Consider the following 16,222-nt stretch of genomic DNA (forward strand, 5'->3'; position numbering starts at 1 on the left):
TTCTCTGAAACCGGCTGTGTCTAATGGTAATTTAGTGACTAAATTGAACTTAGATGACAAGTTCTGGATAACAGGAGTTTTAAGAATGAATGCGCCTTGCCAGGCAGTAGTGGATTTGGCAGTGGGTCTTTATGAGTTTGGGGCCAGCCTGGTTGATGAGAGAGTTCCAGAGAAGCCAGGGCTATACAAAGAGACCCTGTCTCAAAAAAACAAAACTGAAATTTAACCTAATTTCAAGACTCTATTACAGACACGCCCAGAGATATGTCTCCTAGGTGATTGTAGACCTTGTCAGTTGGCAGTCAGTACTGACCAACCATGAGGGCTGTTTGTGTAGTGCTGAGGCGTGGTGGCTAGAAGAGACAGGTCAGGTACATTACGGTGTAATACTTCAAAATGGGGTGCTGTGTGTGTTTACTGGACATCAAACCAAGGGCTTCACACGTGTTTTTTGCTGCTTTTTACTGCTAAAGCATGAGTGATAGTTCTAGGGTGTAAAGCAGAATGTCCTTGGTGATTTTATATCACTGGGATAGTGACTTGGAATGACTATGGTGTCATACTTATTAACCACACACAAGAGACTTCACTTCTCTAAGCCACATGAAAACTTATAATTTGACTTAGGATTTTTTCATTCATATATGTGTGTGTGTGTGTGTGTGTGTGTATTTATTCATTTGTGTGTCTGTGTGAGTGTTTGAGCATGTGAATATGTATAGGCCAGAAGAGGGCGTCAGTGTTCCCCTCTGTTTGTCTCTGCTAATTCCTGTGAAGCAAGCAGGGTCTTTCCCTGAACCTGGGACTCGTATTTTCTTGGCTAGAAGCTGGTGAACCCCAGTGTTCTTCCTGTCTCTGGTACCCTTCAGATCCAGTGTTACAGGCATTTACTGGGACACTTATTTTGTGATGTAGGTGCTGTTATCCAAACTTCAGTCCTCAGGATTGTGAAGCGTGTGCTCTTACTCACTGAGCCACCTCTCCAGCTCCAGGATTTGGAATTGCCAGTTTGATGTTACTGTGAAATCAGTCTGCATTCTGTAGTAACTGCTCTTTAAGTTTTGAATTTGGTAATGTCCTGGAAGGCAATGGGCAGTACAGTATTGTCTCACAATGCAGCCACCCTCACATGAGTAAATAGTCGATAGTCTACAGTGTGCTATACTGCTTAACTGTGATATTCAGAAGGGTATATGGAGTAGGTGAATTTTTGTTTATGAAAATTTTAATTTATAATGATCTTATTGGGTATAATCCTTTCATAAACTGAAGACCATTCTTACCTATAAAAGGTGATGATGAGGGGCTGGAGAGATGGCTCAGGGCTCATCTGTAATGAGATCTGGTGCCCTCTTCTGGCCTGCAGGCATACATACAGACAGAACACTCTAGTATACATAATGAATAAATAAATCTTTAAAAAAAAATGTCATGGTGAACAGCATCTAGGCACGGTGGTTACATAGCCGCAGTTCCAGCATTTGGGAGGATGGAGTGGAAGATCATGAGTTGCAGGCTAGTCTGAGTTATCCTGTCTCAAAGGAAAAAGCAAGTGCCGGAGATGTAGCCAGCATGCCCTGTGTTCAGCTTCTGATACATAGCCTCAGTGAAATAGCATGTCCAAGGCCTGCTTAGGCCACGTGAGTTGCTGTCTAAAGAACAAAACACAACAAATAAAAATAGAATCTATTTCATGAAGTATGGTGAAGAGTAAATTAATAAATGAGTGTTAATTTGGGGTATAATTCCCAGCACTTGATAAAGACATTTTCCATTGATTTTATTTATGATTTGATATTTATGTTTAAAGTGGGTAAGCTATAAGAATATTATGTTGGATGACCTCTTTTTTACTGTTTCTCATGACATTATTTCATCTTGTCCAGGCATAGCAAGGACCAGATCTTTTCTGTTGCTTAATCATGTAAGCTTGCTGGCTCCCCCAATTATTTTCTAGGACAAAAACTGTCTCTTTTCCAAGGATGAGATGTTTATTATTGTTTTGTCAATTGCAAGAGATCCAAGTTCATTTCCCTACAGTCCCCAGATCTACTAGTCAGTTTATATTAAATTTTTGTTCACTAATTGTTCTACTCTGACTCAGTAGTAGTTCTTAGATTTTGATAATACAGATTATCTGAATGCTTGCCTAAAATTGAAGCAGAAAATACCCTGTCACCCATCTTTTATTGTCATGGTTTCTTCTTTGCTCTGCTGTAAACTTGCTATCCATGCAGTTCACTGTGGAGTGGAGAGGAGTCCAGGATCTGGATGATCTGCCACCACTCCCAGTGCTGGGAATGGAGCTCAGGGCCTCAAATGTGGTGGGAAGCAGTTTACCGCTGAGCTTTCTCCAGACCCTGAGCTATCTTTCTTTCCTACAGCTCTCTTCTTTACCATCACTCAGGATTGAAGGTTCCAATTCTTTATTTAGTTTACTTTATACTCTGACCACTATCTCCAGTTCTCCGAACATGCCTCTTGCCTGCCTCCAACTCCAAAATATATCTACTTGCTTATTGATTTCCTTTGCTTCACTCTCAGGCTGATGAGAGTTGCTGGCTGAACAAATCACTTATTTTGTCGTGAACCGTGTTATAAACATATGAGAGCAAACCTTTAAACCTTAAATGCTGTGATTTTTTTTTATTGTTTTGTTTCCCATAAGTGTTGGTTCCTATCCTTGGTGTCTTAATGCTAACAAAGACCTATTTTCTGCACAGACAGTACTGTGGTGATCACAACTGCCTTCTGAATCCTACCTTCTGTTTACTGGGAAGATGGGACCTGGAAGGCATGGATTTTCTTGGTTACCTATCCTCTCTTTTCCAATGTGCTTTTTTGTCTCTTTCCTCATTCTTTTCAAAAATTTAAATTGTATTTAATTAATGAGTTAATTTAGAGAGTGTGTGTGTATGTGTGAGAGAGAGGACAACTTATATCTAGGTTCCAGAGATGGAATGTAGGTCATTAGACACTGAACCAACTCACAGACCCTCATCTTTCTAAACATCTCTTAATTCTTCTCTCTCTCTCTCTCTCTCTCTCTCTCTCTCTCTCGTACGCGCGCTCTTCTACCTTTGCTTTTGTAAGTTTTCTTTTAGAAGAATAATCACCTGACTTGCTGTGAAGTATACCCTCACCTCAAACTTCATACTTTGATTTTCAGGAAATAGGAAATTCAAGAGAGAACTGAAGTGTTGCCTCTGTACCTTCATATCCTACCAAGTCAGAGTCCCACACTGACCTCTTAGCCACACTTGTGACAACACAGCCTTCTCTGGCCTTAACAATATGACTTCTTACTCACCTCTGTGAGTAAAGTCAGATCATCTTTACTTAAGAAAATTAGATTTATTTATCTAATGTGTATGAATGTTTTGGTTCATGTATATATGTATGTATGTATATATGTGCACCACATTCCTGCTTGGTGCTCACAGAGGTCAGAAGAGGGGGGCAGATTTCTGAGAACTGGATTTACAGATGGGTGTGGGGAGTGTGGTTGCTGGGAACCAAACCCAGGTCTCCTGAAAGAGCAAGTGTTCTTTAACTACTGAGCCATCTCTCCAGACCCTCAGTGACCCTTTTCCTGTTCTTAATAACTCTGTCTTCAGCGTCATCCACTTTTCTAGGCTCACTTATTAACTTCAAATCCATATTTCTGCCCTAGATTGTGCTGTCAGACTCTTGATTTGTACTTTTAATTATCTACCAGACGTGTTCACTCAGATACTCTGTGCATGGTGCACCAGTCTCCACAGACGAGGCTGTGTGGTGGTGATAACAAGAACCCATCCTTGTGGCTGGCAAAGATTCATTTCTTGTTCATACTACACAGTCACTGTGGCCCTACTGCAGCTGCAACCCTGTTGTCCTCCCTTTGGAACCCAGGCTGACAGAATCCATCTGGAACCTTGCCAGTCACAAGACAAGCTGTATGCTGGCTCTTAAAGCTTCTGCCCTGAAGTGCCACATTTTATCATCAAAGCAATTCACATGGCCACTCCTGTGATAGCTGGGTGGAACTGTATAATCTTCCTCCAGGGAGGGGCACAGAAGTATTTGGCACCAGTAATACAGTCTACCATAGGCATGTCAGACAAAACACGTCCAAACTTCCCACTTACTGTTTAATCCCCATCCAGAACCTCCCTGAGTTCTCCTTAGATTCTGTTACTTGGCATCACTGTGTTTTATGTTCGCCAAGCAGGAAAGTTCAGAATCATTTTTAAATTCTTCTCCTGCCTTATTGTCCTTGCCATGTCCAGTTTCTTCAATGGTTCCCTGTGTTCTACCCCCAAATTTCTCTTACCTCAAGTACATGTATTTCCATGACCCTAGGCAGAACTGGTCTGTTGTGCAAGACTCTCCAGCAGTCTCTTCATTGCCTTTGCTCTTTCATCCTGCAGCCAAGGGTTGCTTTCTAAAACACATCACTTCTCAGAAGTCTTCATGTGCTTTCCATTGCTTACAAAACACCTTCCTCTGCACCTTCATGCTCTCCCAGGGGAGCCTGAACAGCATATTCATGTCTGTCTTCTTACGTCCCCATGTCCTACTGTGTTCTCCTTTCTGGAATGAGCACATTCAGCCCACTCCTTTTTGTTGTTTATGTTAAGGTATACTACAGATACAGTAAAATTCAACCTTTTTAGAATGTAGTTGTACTTGATGGTTGAAACAAATGTATATAATTCTGTTTATACCAAACCTTTTTTTAAATGTTGTTGAACATTGAACCTAGGGCCTCACACATATAAGTAAATGCTCTGTCACTCAGCCATATCCCCTATCCCCGTTTTACCTTTTATTTTGAGGCAGAGTATAGCACAATTCTAATTAGTCTCAATAAATAAAACCTGAAGCCAGATATTAGGGGGTGAAGGCTGAAGGATCAGAGAAGCAGTGGGGTCAGCCACTAGAAACCTTTTTACCTCTACCAGTGCACAGTCCAAAGGGGCGATCCCATTCTCAGACTTCATCCTCAGACTGCATCTGTCTCCACCAAACCTCAGACTGCATCTGAGTTCCTGTCTCCTCCTTCCTTATATTCTTCTCTCCGCCCAGCCATAACACTCCTGTTTCCACTTCCCTAGTGCTAGAATTAAAGGCATGGGACCCAAAGTGCTGGGATCACCTTTGTGTGAGCTCTGTTTCTCTTTAGACAGATTCAATCTCACATAGCCCAGGGTGGCTTTGAGCTAATAGAGATTCTTCTGCCTCTGTTTCCCTAGTCCTGGGATTAAAGGTGTGCACCACCACGGCCTGGCCTCTAGTACCTTAGTTCTGCACTCTGATCTTCAGGCAAGCTTTATTTGTTAAAACACAAACTAAATATCACCACAGCAGGGTCTCACTAATTTGCCTAGGTTGATCTTGAAGTCACTCTGTAGCCTGGGCAAGCCTTAAATTGGAGATTCTCCTGCTTCCATCTCTTGAGTGGCCAGACTTAGAGGTCTGTGTCACCAGAAACAACTTTTTTTTTTTTTTTTTTTTGGTTTTTTGAGACAGGTTTTCTCTGTGGCTTTGGAGCCTGTCCTGGAACTAGCTCTGTAGACCAAGCTGGTCTCGAACTCAGATCAGCCTGTCTCTGCCTCCCAAGTGCTGGGATTAAAGGCATGCGCCACCATCGCCCGGCCAGAAAAAACTTTTATACTCAACCTTTTCCTCTAACTTTTGGCAACACTGACAGGTATTTCCAGCTTATAATTTTTCCTTTTCTAGAAACATGTATTAATAGAAACATGTAGCTTTTGATTTTGGCTTCTCTTATTTAGAATAATGTATTAAAGTATCACCCTTGTTGCTATGTGTATTAGTAACATTTCTTTTTTATTGCTGAGTTCAGATGTGATAATATGGATGTGCTACAGTTTACTCATATGTTTCTGGTCTCAGGGGTGCTCACAGTGTTTTCAGTCTTTATCCCATCATATTTATTCATTTAGAAACAAAGTTTTGCTTTGTACTTAAGATGGCCTCAAACTTGAACCCTTCCTGCCTAAGCCTCCTGAGTGCTGAAAGTCCTGGCGTGTGCCACCATACCAGGTTTTGCCTTCCTTTTCAACGCCTACTTACCTTTTAAGACTTAGTATAATTATTCCATCCCTGCCAGCCTTCCTAGTGCCTTCCAGTGACCTGCATCACATTGCACTAAAATACTTGGGTTGTGGAAGGCAGTTTATTCTTTCTGCCTCTGGCTCTTAGACTCAACATTTGCTGTGAAGCCTAACTTGGGTGCTCAAGCAATACTTACTGAGTTCAGTGTCTGGTTTCCATTTCCCTAGCCTCATACATGTAGCTTTAGGCTTTCATCTGTAGAACTCTAGAGTTGGTTTTTGGTTTTTGTTGTTGTTGTTTGGTTGGTTTGGTTTTTCAAGACAGAGTTTCTTTGTGTAGCCCTGATTGTCCTGGAACTCACTATGTAGACCAGGCTGGCCTCACTCAGAGATCTGCCTGCCTCTGCCTCCTCCCAAGTGCTGGGATTAAAGGCGTGCGCTACCACCACCTGGTATCTTTAGAGACTTTTTAAAAAAGAGTGTCTGTGGTAAAATAAGATTGGAAATGCCATCCATTCTATTGTCATCTTAAAGATTATACTTAATTAAATAGTGATTTTTGAGAAATTACATATTAGAAAAGTGTGTATGTAGACTTTGAACCCACAGTCTCACACATAGCAGGCAAGTGCTATACTATTGACCTATACTTCTCCCTCTTTAAAAAAAAACCCTTATAAACTGATTTAATGCAGTATTCCTCAAATTTGACAGGAAACACTTACGCACACCTTATAAACTAATACTCCTAAATGACATACTTTCAGAAAAGATGCTAGACCATTCTATCCTAAATATACATGTCTGCAACACTGTTTAAACTATAAATTAGGAATTGTAAGAGATTAATAATAATAAAAGTTATGTGAACCAGACGTGGTGTCTCAAACCTGTAATCTCAGCACTTGAAGACTTAGATGACAGGACTGTAAGCTGGAGACTAGCCTGGCCTACAAACTAAGTACATAACAGATCTTGTCTCAAAAACACAGAGATAACAAAAGTTATGTGAACATTGTCACTCTCAGACTACCTCCATGTCTCATTGCGCTATGATAATATTTTGGACCTTGATTGACCACAAGTAACTGAAGCCGTAACTTGAGATAAGTAGGAGATACTGTGACTCAGTTATACTTTCTCTGGTTTGGGTAGATACCTAAGCTTAATATGAATTTGAAAGAAGAATTGTCCATACTCCAAGTTTTTATATTCATTGTTACGTGATCAGTAGCTGGAAGGGATGGTTGTTAGAAAGGAGTCAAATATACCCTGTGGGAATGAATGTCTCTGTGCTAATTAAACTTTCTCATATTAAATTCTACTGAACAACAGAAGACACAGACTGAATAACAAGATTTAATTTTTTTTCTGTTCAGTGCATTTGTGGAGTGCCCCCCCCCCTTTGCCTTTCAACAAATTTGATTTCAGTGTTTTTGTTGTGGAAGAACCTTAGACTTTTATATCTACAAAGGGTCATCTCCAGATATTATAGATGGCTAGATTGAAGCACAAAGATGTTCAGTTCTGTTCACGGTGTGTGGCTGTGAGGACTGGCCTGGATCTGCTGTCTTCTCAGTCTCCATCTCATGCGGGCTTCCGGAAATTCTTTGGGGGAGCTTCTGTGACTCCATCAGAGCATGAGTTTTGCTGAGCCTGGTGAACCAGTTCAAAGATTTTCATCTTAGCTTTTACTGAAAGCTGTGTGTGGCAGGGCCATTGATTTTCTCTCAAATGAGGAATGAAAGTTGTTTCTTCCGGGGAAGTTTATCTACCTCAGATTTTTTCTTTGTTGCAGTGCTGGGACTTGAACCCAGGGTCAATGAACTCATGTTCCTGCTAAGCAAGTACTTAACAACTCAGCTACATTCCCATTCCTTAAATGCTGTTCTCCTTTCTCTGCCTACAGAGTGTCATCTATAAATATGTAGCAATATTGCTGTATAAAACTATAGATAGAGCCAGGTGGTGGTGGCGCACTCCTTTAATCCCAGCACTCGGGAATTCGAGGCCAGCCTGGTCTACAAGAGCTAGTTCCAGGACAGGCTCCAAAGCTACAGAGAAACCCTGTCTCAAAAAAAAAAAAAAAAAAAAAAAAAAAACCATAGATAAAGTCATTATTTGGATTCCCCAAAAGAAGTTGTGGACTCATGCTTGAGAAAGTGCTTTAGAATGGGGCTGGGCTAAGGAAAAGTTACAGTGGAATCCAACTTGGTTATTTTTGAGCTAGGGTCTCAGTATAGCCCAAGCTGACCTTGCTGACCTTGAACTTAAAACAATCCTCCAACCTCAACTTCCCAAATGCTGAGGTTACAGGTATGAATCACAATGTCTGGCTTAACATCTTGAATTAACCTAGTTTTGAGACTTCAAGTAAGAGCAATTTACTAATTTGTTACCAATTAATGCATAAAAGGAAAAAACTGGCCTTAAACTAGCTTGTTACTCAGATGATTAATTGTATTTTTAAAAATTACGTATCTTTTTAACAGGTGGGGAAAAGTGGCAATGTCCCAGCAGGCACTACAGTGGATAGTACCATCACACATCCATCGGAGTTTGACTTTTACCTCTGTAGTCATGCAGGAATTCAGGTAATTTGGAAGCTGACCTGATAGGGAGATATTTGCCAGTTCAACAGCCAGCTTGAGGAGACTTGTCATTAGACACTATGCTTGGCTGTGTTAACTGCTCTGCTCCAGAGATCTACTTGTAGGTGTGTGAGGCAGAGATATTGTTGAGCTTAATAATTAGATCTCAGTTCCTCTTTTCTCCTAACTAGCCAAGTCCTAACACTCTCCCTTCAGGGAACCAGCCGTCCTTCACATTACCAGGTCTTGTGGGATGACAACTGCTTCACTGCAGATGAACTTCAGCTGCTGACTTACCAGCTCTGTCACACCTATGTGAGGTGCACGCGCTCAGTCTCCATTCCTGCCCCTGCATATTATGCGCGGCTGGTAGCATTTCGGGCAAGGTATCATTTGGTGGATAAAGATCATGACAGGCAAGTTCATCAGTAAAACTCTCTTCCTGTTGTGGAAGCATGTTCTAAAAAACAAGCTATGCAGAAAGCTCTTGAAGATTTATATGTCCTTTTAAGATTTAACCTACAAGGAACAATCAAAACTGTACAAGACTTTGAGAGCTTTTCATGTGACTTCTGGTCCAAGAAGAGCTCAGGCTTGTTTAAACTTGTGTTTCTAACAGAGTCTCCTTAGGAGCTGCCTGTGGTTTTCACACAGAACTAACTGCATTTCAGTTCTGCTGAGGTCCCAGGCAGCCTCCAAAGGTGGCCAGCATAGCACCCTGGTTCCAGTCAGAGTAGTCACAGCCTGTGGACTCCAATTCATGCATGAGGGAGTCCCACATAGTTCATTTTGCTTCCAGTACAATCCAGAAATGACCAGAGTATGCCAGAGCTTATGGGAAAACAGAAGGGGTGAGTATCCTCATTCCCAGATAGAGATCTCAAAGGACTCAGACATTTGGCCTGTTACTGAGCTACCAATAAATGGCTAAAGGAGCTCTTTGCATTAATTTTCTTTCCCAAATGACAGTCTGTGAAGTATAGCAGTTTCTGGGCTCTTCCCCATCCAGTTGCTAAATAGTAGACATTCCATTGCAAGTCTATTCTATAAGGGATTGAAAATACACTATTACAGAAAACACCCAGCTGTGTCTTTGTACTTTGCATTCACCAATATGCATACATTTATTTAAAACATTTATTTGGTACTGTGTGCCAGTACTGTGCTAGGTACTAGAAAATACCAAGATTAGTAAGCCTTGTTTCTTGCCTGCAGGTATTTTATGTTTCAATACGAAGATCTACAGGTGAATAGAAAACTGACAACTGGTCTAACAGTATAGATAGCTTCAGTGGGAGATGAGAGGAAAGGCTGGTAGGGATTTTAGAGCTGGGTGAGCAGGGCTTACCTGTACAAAGGAAAGGCTTTTCCGGGCAGAGAGGACGTGAACATAAAGGGAATAGAACAAGTGGCATTTTGTGCAAGAGTAAGTTTTCTTGACTGGAGCATATTGGAAGGGAACAGCAGGCACAGGACAGAAAACTGTGTTAGAATAAGATTGTCCTTGTTAAATGTAAAATGCTGTTCCTGGGATAGAATAGTGCGGGCGGGGGAGGAAAGGATGAAATCAAAGGTGATTAGATAATAATCATCATTTAAAGAGAGGTCAGAGGCCGAGGTGTGACTCAGTGATGAGTGTTGTGCTTAGTATACATGAAGCCCTAGATTGAATCCTCAGCACTGAGAAAGGGATGGTTTGCCAAACTCCTATGTTACATAATACCCCGAAGATGAATGTCTAAAGTTGTGAACACTCTGATAGGCATAGACTCATTAATTTAGGAATCTAGTATTAGCAAATAAAAACAAAGTTAAGCCAGGCATGGAGGTGCATGCCTTGGAGAATCTCTATGAGTTTGAGGACAGTGGAGCCTTCATTGTAAGATCCTGTCTCAGAAGAGAAAGAAGAAGGAGGAAGAGGGGGAGGAGAAGAATGCTCTTTTCTTGGAGATTTTATTGCAGTGGAGAAAAAAAATACCCAATAGTACCTAGTAATGTCCCAATTGACAATTTCATGTTGGTTGTGTCTAATACTATAAAAGGAAACCACAACTGTCTATAAAAATATTCTAGGTGACCCTGACCTGAACTTGGGAGTCAGGGAAGACTCTAAGAGGGAAATGACTTGTAATTGAGGCCTGAAGGATGAGTAGGAACGAAGTAGACAGAAGGGACAATAGAAGTCCTTATGTAGGTGCTATTAAACACTTGGTTTTTGTGAACATCGTTTTATTTAATTATTGCAACCATCCATTAAATAAGTCTTACTATTTGAACAAGCATGTCTAAGAAAACATAAATCGTTTGAGTAGCCCAGCCTGAGCTCAAGATGTTCTTGAACCCAGTACTATGTGTGCTACCTGAAACACTGAAGTTGAATGCTGTCTTCTCTTAACACCTGGTTTTTGTTTTGTTCTCATTATAGTGCTGAAGGCAGTCACGTGTCAGGACAGAGCAATGGCCGGGACCCTCAGGCTTTGGCTAAGGCTGTGCAGATCCACCACGATACCCAGCACACTATGTATTTTGCCTGAGAGTCTTGGAAAAGAACTCAACCAATTTGGCATCCCACGCATCCTCAAATGTTTCAGATGCCTACTGCCTCTAGATAGTGCCACGTTGATTTCAGGTGGTCCCCTACCAGCAGCTCGGAACAGTTAGTTGCACTGAATCTGTACTTTGCAGCCCTGTCTGATGCATCAACAAAATTGAGCCATTTTTTTAAAGAAAAAAAAAAAGAAATAGAAACTCATAGATTATGCTTTCTGATGCACTGGACAAAAATTTTACCTCAGCGTGCAAAGGCTGATCAGCCTTGACTTTCTAAAGGACTTGTTTTCAAAGGAGGGTCTCTGTGGGATATTTTGCTAGCTGTGGTATTCACCGCATCTAGTCTTATAAGAGGAGTATTTCCTTTTTCCTTGTTCATTGAGTGGGGTGTATGCATAAGTGGGAGAGAAAAACCAAACGACCTGTTTCATTTCCATGCAACTTTTTAATTGGGTGGGCCCATAGACTTTTTAATGGAGATTTCTGACTTCTCCACTGTAAATGCCTTTAAGGAGCATTAATTTTTGAAAGTTTTACAGAATTTTGTTACTTTCACTGCTTTTTCTTACTGATCTCTTCGGGCCTGTGCTGTGGAGTGCAGGCTGCCTGGCAATTGCACTATATTTGGCTGCAGATTCAAACAGGCAGTTCTCTTACGTGTCTGGCTTTTGTGAATGTGTGATATAATCAAATGTGATGTGTGTCACAGGGACAGATAGCACTGCCATGGTCAAAAGTAAAAGGTTCTCCCTATTTGGAAAAAAATTAGCTTTTAATGTTTCCAAGTTTTTTAAAGTGCCCATTTTATGCTGCTATGTGGTTTGTTAGATCTAAATGATTTTTAAACTTCTCTCATAGAAAGTTAACTTTGGCAATAAGCATTTTTAAGGCCCCTCCCCTTTCTCCCCCAACAAGGTAGTTTTATAGATGAAATTTTGGTATGATTTTATCAACTATTTCTTAATATATCATAACCTGGATATTCTGAAACCAGTCAGTCAATAAAGACATATATTTCCATGCCCTTTAAAATAATTGTTTGGTTTTTTAAACCTATTTTATAGTCATAGTCTGTGACCTGTCACCTTTTTTTCTTTTAAAATAAGCTGGAACCAGGATGCTTCCTGGTTAGCCAGGCTTTGCCAATGTATAAGGCACATTGAGTGATGCTGGACTTAAAAAAAAAAGGTACCGGGGCTGGAGAGATGGCTCAGTGGTTAAGAGCATTGCCTGCTCTTCCAAAGGTCCTGAGTTCAATTCCCAGCAACCACATGGTGGCTCACAACCATCTGTAATGAGGTCTGGTGCCCTCTTCTGGCCAGCAGGCGTACACACAGACAGAATATTGTATACATAATAAATAAATAAATAAATATTTAAAAAAAAAAAGTACCAGCATGTAAAAAGCTCATTTTCCCTGGGAATTAAGGCTGTGCACACAGCTGCTTACAGTACAGTTCTGTTTGTGCTTCTCTCAGCCTGAAATGTGCTTGGTGGCTTTGCCTTCCTCTTTTTCAGCTACAACTATGTGGAAGAAGTTGATTTTCCCCCTTTTTCTGTAGAGTCTGGATTCCCTCACAGGAAGACAGGACTCCTTTTCTTGTCCAGCAAAGGGAGTTGGTACAAAGCAAGCATCAATTAGAAACTAGGGGAAATGGATTCTGTATTTAATGTAGATAATACTTTGTAAAGGACAAGCGTTACATAGTCTAGGTAGTTCCACCCAGGGTTTCCCAGCCCACATTTTACTCTGTCCTCAAAGGGCAAGGGGTGAAAGGTAAGAGGCTCTCTGAAGAGCCACACTCCTTGAGCTGAGGAAGGAGCTGGGAAGAGACAAACACAATATACTGAAAACAATTTTGTTGTCTCTATCTAGAAACCATTGGTGGGAAACACTGGATCAGATGGTGAAGGGTGTTTGCTTGAACTCATTAGTTGATTCAAGATCCAAATCTGTTAAACTCGCCTTCTCAAAATCCCAGCAATACAAAGCACTGTTCTCCTTCAGTCTTTTCAGCAAGTTTGTAAATACATTAATGTTTACATTTCCGTGTGCTGTTGCTCAGCAATGCCACCACCAACGTTAGCTGAACTGGTCTCTGAGAGAGTTTTTAAATGTTCATCGAGTACTTTAGCTCGTGAGGATGAGTGCAGACATCCTTAATCTCTGCAGACAGTGGGGAAAAGCAAGTCCTGTGGCTGAAGCACAACGAAGGCAGGAGTGAAGAGATGGCTGATACTATTTTTTTTTTTTTTTGCGAATACCTCACTTGGATAATACAAATCTGGACATGTTGATCAATGGCTGGCTGCCCCTTTTATTCACACTCATTCAGGGAGAGCACAGAAAATACTCTTCAGCACAGCCGCTCTGGATCCAAGAGGAGGAAAAAAATGGGAGCTTTTTAGGAGAATGAGAACTCACCTGGAGCCTGTGGCATGAAGAACTCTTGATGGCTGGCTAGCTGGCTGGCCGGCCAGCAGGCACCACACCTGCACTTACTTGAGTGCCGCAGGCTCACTGGTTAACAATGCACAGAAGAAAGTCTTGCCATCTTCCTGCATGATGGAACAGGAAGCAAGCTGGGTGCCCAGAAGCCCTGATCCATCTGCCTGCAGTTGGGTTCCATGTTTGACCTTGAACAAAATACCCAAAACACCTCAATCTGTCCTAGTATGCTGTGGCCTATTAGTGTGGTGGTGGAAGAAAGGCCAGGAGGCCAGTTTTTGTAGGAAAACAGTACCATTAAGGGTGTGATGCTGTTGTTTTGGACAAATGGAAAGAAATATGGAAGAATTAGGACTGTTGGGGAAAAGCTTGCCAAGGGGTGAATAGTTAAGAGGTGATCCCTGCAGAATCAGAACTGCAGTAATACTGTCGCAAGCAAATCTGAATGCATAGTTTTAATTTAATTAGGGTTGACAATTCAAATAGTTCTCCCCTCGAAACTGACTGAATCGTTATGCATGTGTCAGTCAATGGGAGGTGTGCATTCTCTAGAAGTAGTGTTAGGCTGTCTGGTTTTCTTAAACGCAGCCTATTTAGGCACTGTCATGTAGTGTGAAAGATTGCAGTATGGCAACGCTGAAGAATAACAGTTTGGGGCTAGGGAGCACAGGACATTAAGAGTGGGGAAGACCCAAATGTTGAAATAATTATGTTTTGTTGTTGTTGTTAGTTGTTGAGTCCTGAGCCGTTTATGAAGTGAACCAGCTGGCTTAACGCAGCTAGCATTCTGGGCAGGCAAACCACATTTACTCCTACTGTAAATTCTATATGCTGCTTCCAAAGGTGATGACTTACAAGCAGGCATGTTCTGTATGTCCTGTATTTTAGCATCTGGTGCCCGATCTATATCCATGCCCTTACCCACCTGACTCAGCTGCCTATTCCTTCCCCTGGGAAAAGATAATCCACTGTTTTAGCAAGGCTCACCCTCTCTACCCTAGTCGCCCTCTGTGGATATATTATACGATTCTCTTGCTCATTAGCAAGGTGGCAGCTCAGCTTTCATTTTAAGAAAGTGGAGGTTAAGGGCATTGTATTAATATTGCTTCAACTCCAAGAATTTTTTCTTGTAAAATTAAAGGAAAGATCTTTATTGGCCAACTGTTTTCTTTTCCCTTGCTATTGACAGATTCATATTTTTTCTGTGTCTACTGGCTGAAAATGTTTGTTTGTTCATCTGACTAACGGTGTGGTTTTTGTTTCTCTGTTGTTAGACTTGTAATGTTTTAAAATGTATTTTTATTAATTTGGACTGGATGTCTGTCTCTAGCAATACGAGGTACTTTCTAAGCTATTAAGGAAGGGTTTGTATCCCTGTGTGAAATAAGGTGATGGTTGTTTAAAAATTTTTTTTTGGCCTGCAGGGATATTTTGTGTTCATGTGTCCAAAAAGATGGGTAGGGGGGTGGGTGGGAGAGATAAATTGGCATTCTGTGCTAAAAGTTGTTTTTCTTGTCAGTTGTTTAATAAATATGGAATATATTGTAATGGCATCATACATGGCTACTTTTAAAAACAATTTCATCTATTTGAAAATTGAACAAAGAAGAGAAGTGAAACAAGTGTTTAATTCTGGGTCTCCCCATGTTTAGGAATTGCCATTGGGGAGTTTTTGAAGGGCTCCCAGCACCACTTCATATATGGAAACTTTGACAAGATTCATCAGGGTTCTAGGTACTGCTCTCAATGGGAAGGGAAGCTCTGATTAAGTGATATTTTAAGGAAACTGGTGAGATGTGGTGGCTCGCTCCAGTAATTCCAGAAGTTGGGAGGCTGAAGCAGGAACATTATTACGATTCTGAGTCCATCCTGGGCTTTAGAGTGGGACCCTGTGTATTAGCTACTTTTCTCTTGATGGATAAAACATGACCAAAAATGTTTGTGGTTCTAGAGGGAGAGTCCACAATGGCATGCAAATGTGGCAGCAGGCAACCTCAGCAAGAAGCTGAGAAATCACGTCTTCAACCACAAGCTTGAAGAAGAAAGTGATCTGGAAATGAGGCAAGGCTGTAAACTCTCAAAACCTGCTTCCTGGGATGAATTTCATCCAGCAAGCCTGCCCTTGCATAGCCTCCCTAAATAGCGCCACCAACTGGGAGCCAGGTGTCCATATGCTTGAACCTGTTGGGGACATTTTTCAGTCAAACCATTACACTGTGTCTCAAAGACAAGCAAACAAAAACAAAAGATCCACGAAGACAGTATGGCCAGATGCTTATATTTATGACTTAAGTTCTCTAAAGCTTCCCAAATTCACACAAAACAGGGTTTCCAGTCTCTTGTCTTGTTTGGTTTGGGGGCAAAGTCTCCCTGTGTAGGCCAGACTGGTCCTAAACTCTTACTCCTGCCGCCATAAGAACTCCAAGATTACTAACATGAGCTAACATGCCCAGCTCATGACCTCTAAAACTTAAAAATAAACCTTTTGCTGAGTTATGATAATAATGCAGAATTTGCCCAATCTGAACTTTATTCTTGGGGACTTTCATTCATCAGGAGAGAAAGTCCTG

At 41.3% G+C, this 16,222-nt stretch overlaps 1 protein-coding gene across 4 annotated transcripts in view; it reads left to right on the forward strand.

The window, feature by feature from the left end:
* Ago4 (argonaute RISC component 4) overlaps positions 1 to 15,093 on the forward strand; it is a 46,933-nt gene extending 31,840 nt beyond the window's left edge. For 2 of the 4 annotated variants that reach the window (XM_041651880.1, XM_041651882.1), the window contains 3 exons: positions 8,555 to 8,656; positions 8,870 to 9,069; positions 11,079 to 12,477. In XM_041651880.1, the coding sequence (XP_041507814.1) occupies positions 8,555 to 8,656; positions 8,870 to 9,069; positions 11,079 to 11,187 (411 nt within the window). In that variant the 3' untranslated portion in view covers positions 11,188 to 12,477. Of the gene's footprint in view, positions 1 to 8,554; positions 8,657 to 8,869; positions 9,070 to 11,078; positions 12,478 to 13,079 lie in introns of those variants that run through there. The other 2 variants (XR_005974343.1, XM_041651881.1) reach the window with 2 other exon arrangements.
* Positions 15,094 to 16,222: the final 1,129 nt, after the last annotated feature.

Source organism: Microtus oregoni, unplaced genomic scaffold (assembly GCF_018167655.1).
Source record: "Microtus oregoni isolate MIOR12 unplaced genomic scaffold, Mior012 000005F_ref0000423, whole genome shotgun sequence".
In the NCBI taxonomy this organism is placed as follows: Eukaryota; Metazoa; Chordata; class Mammalia; order Rodentia; family Cricetidae; genus Microtus; species Microtus oregoni.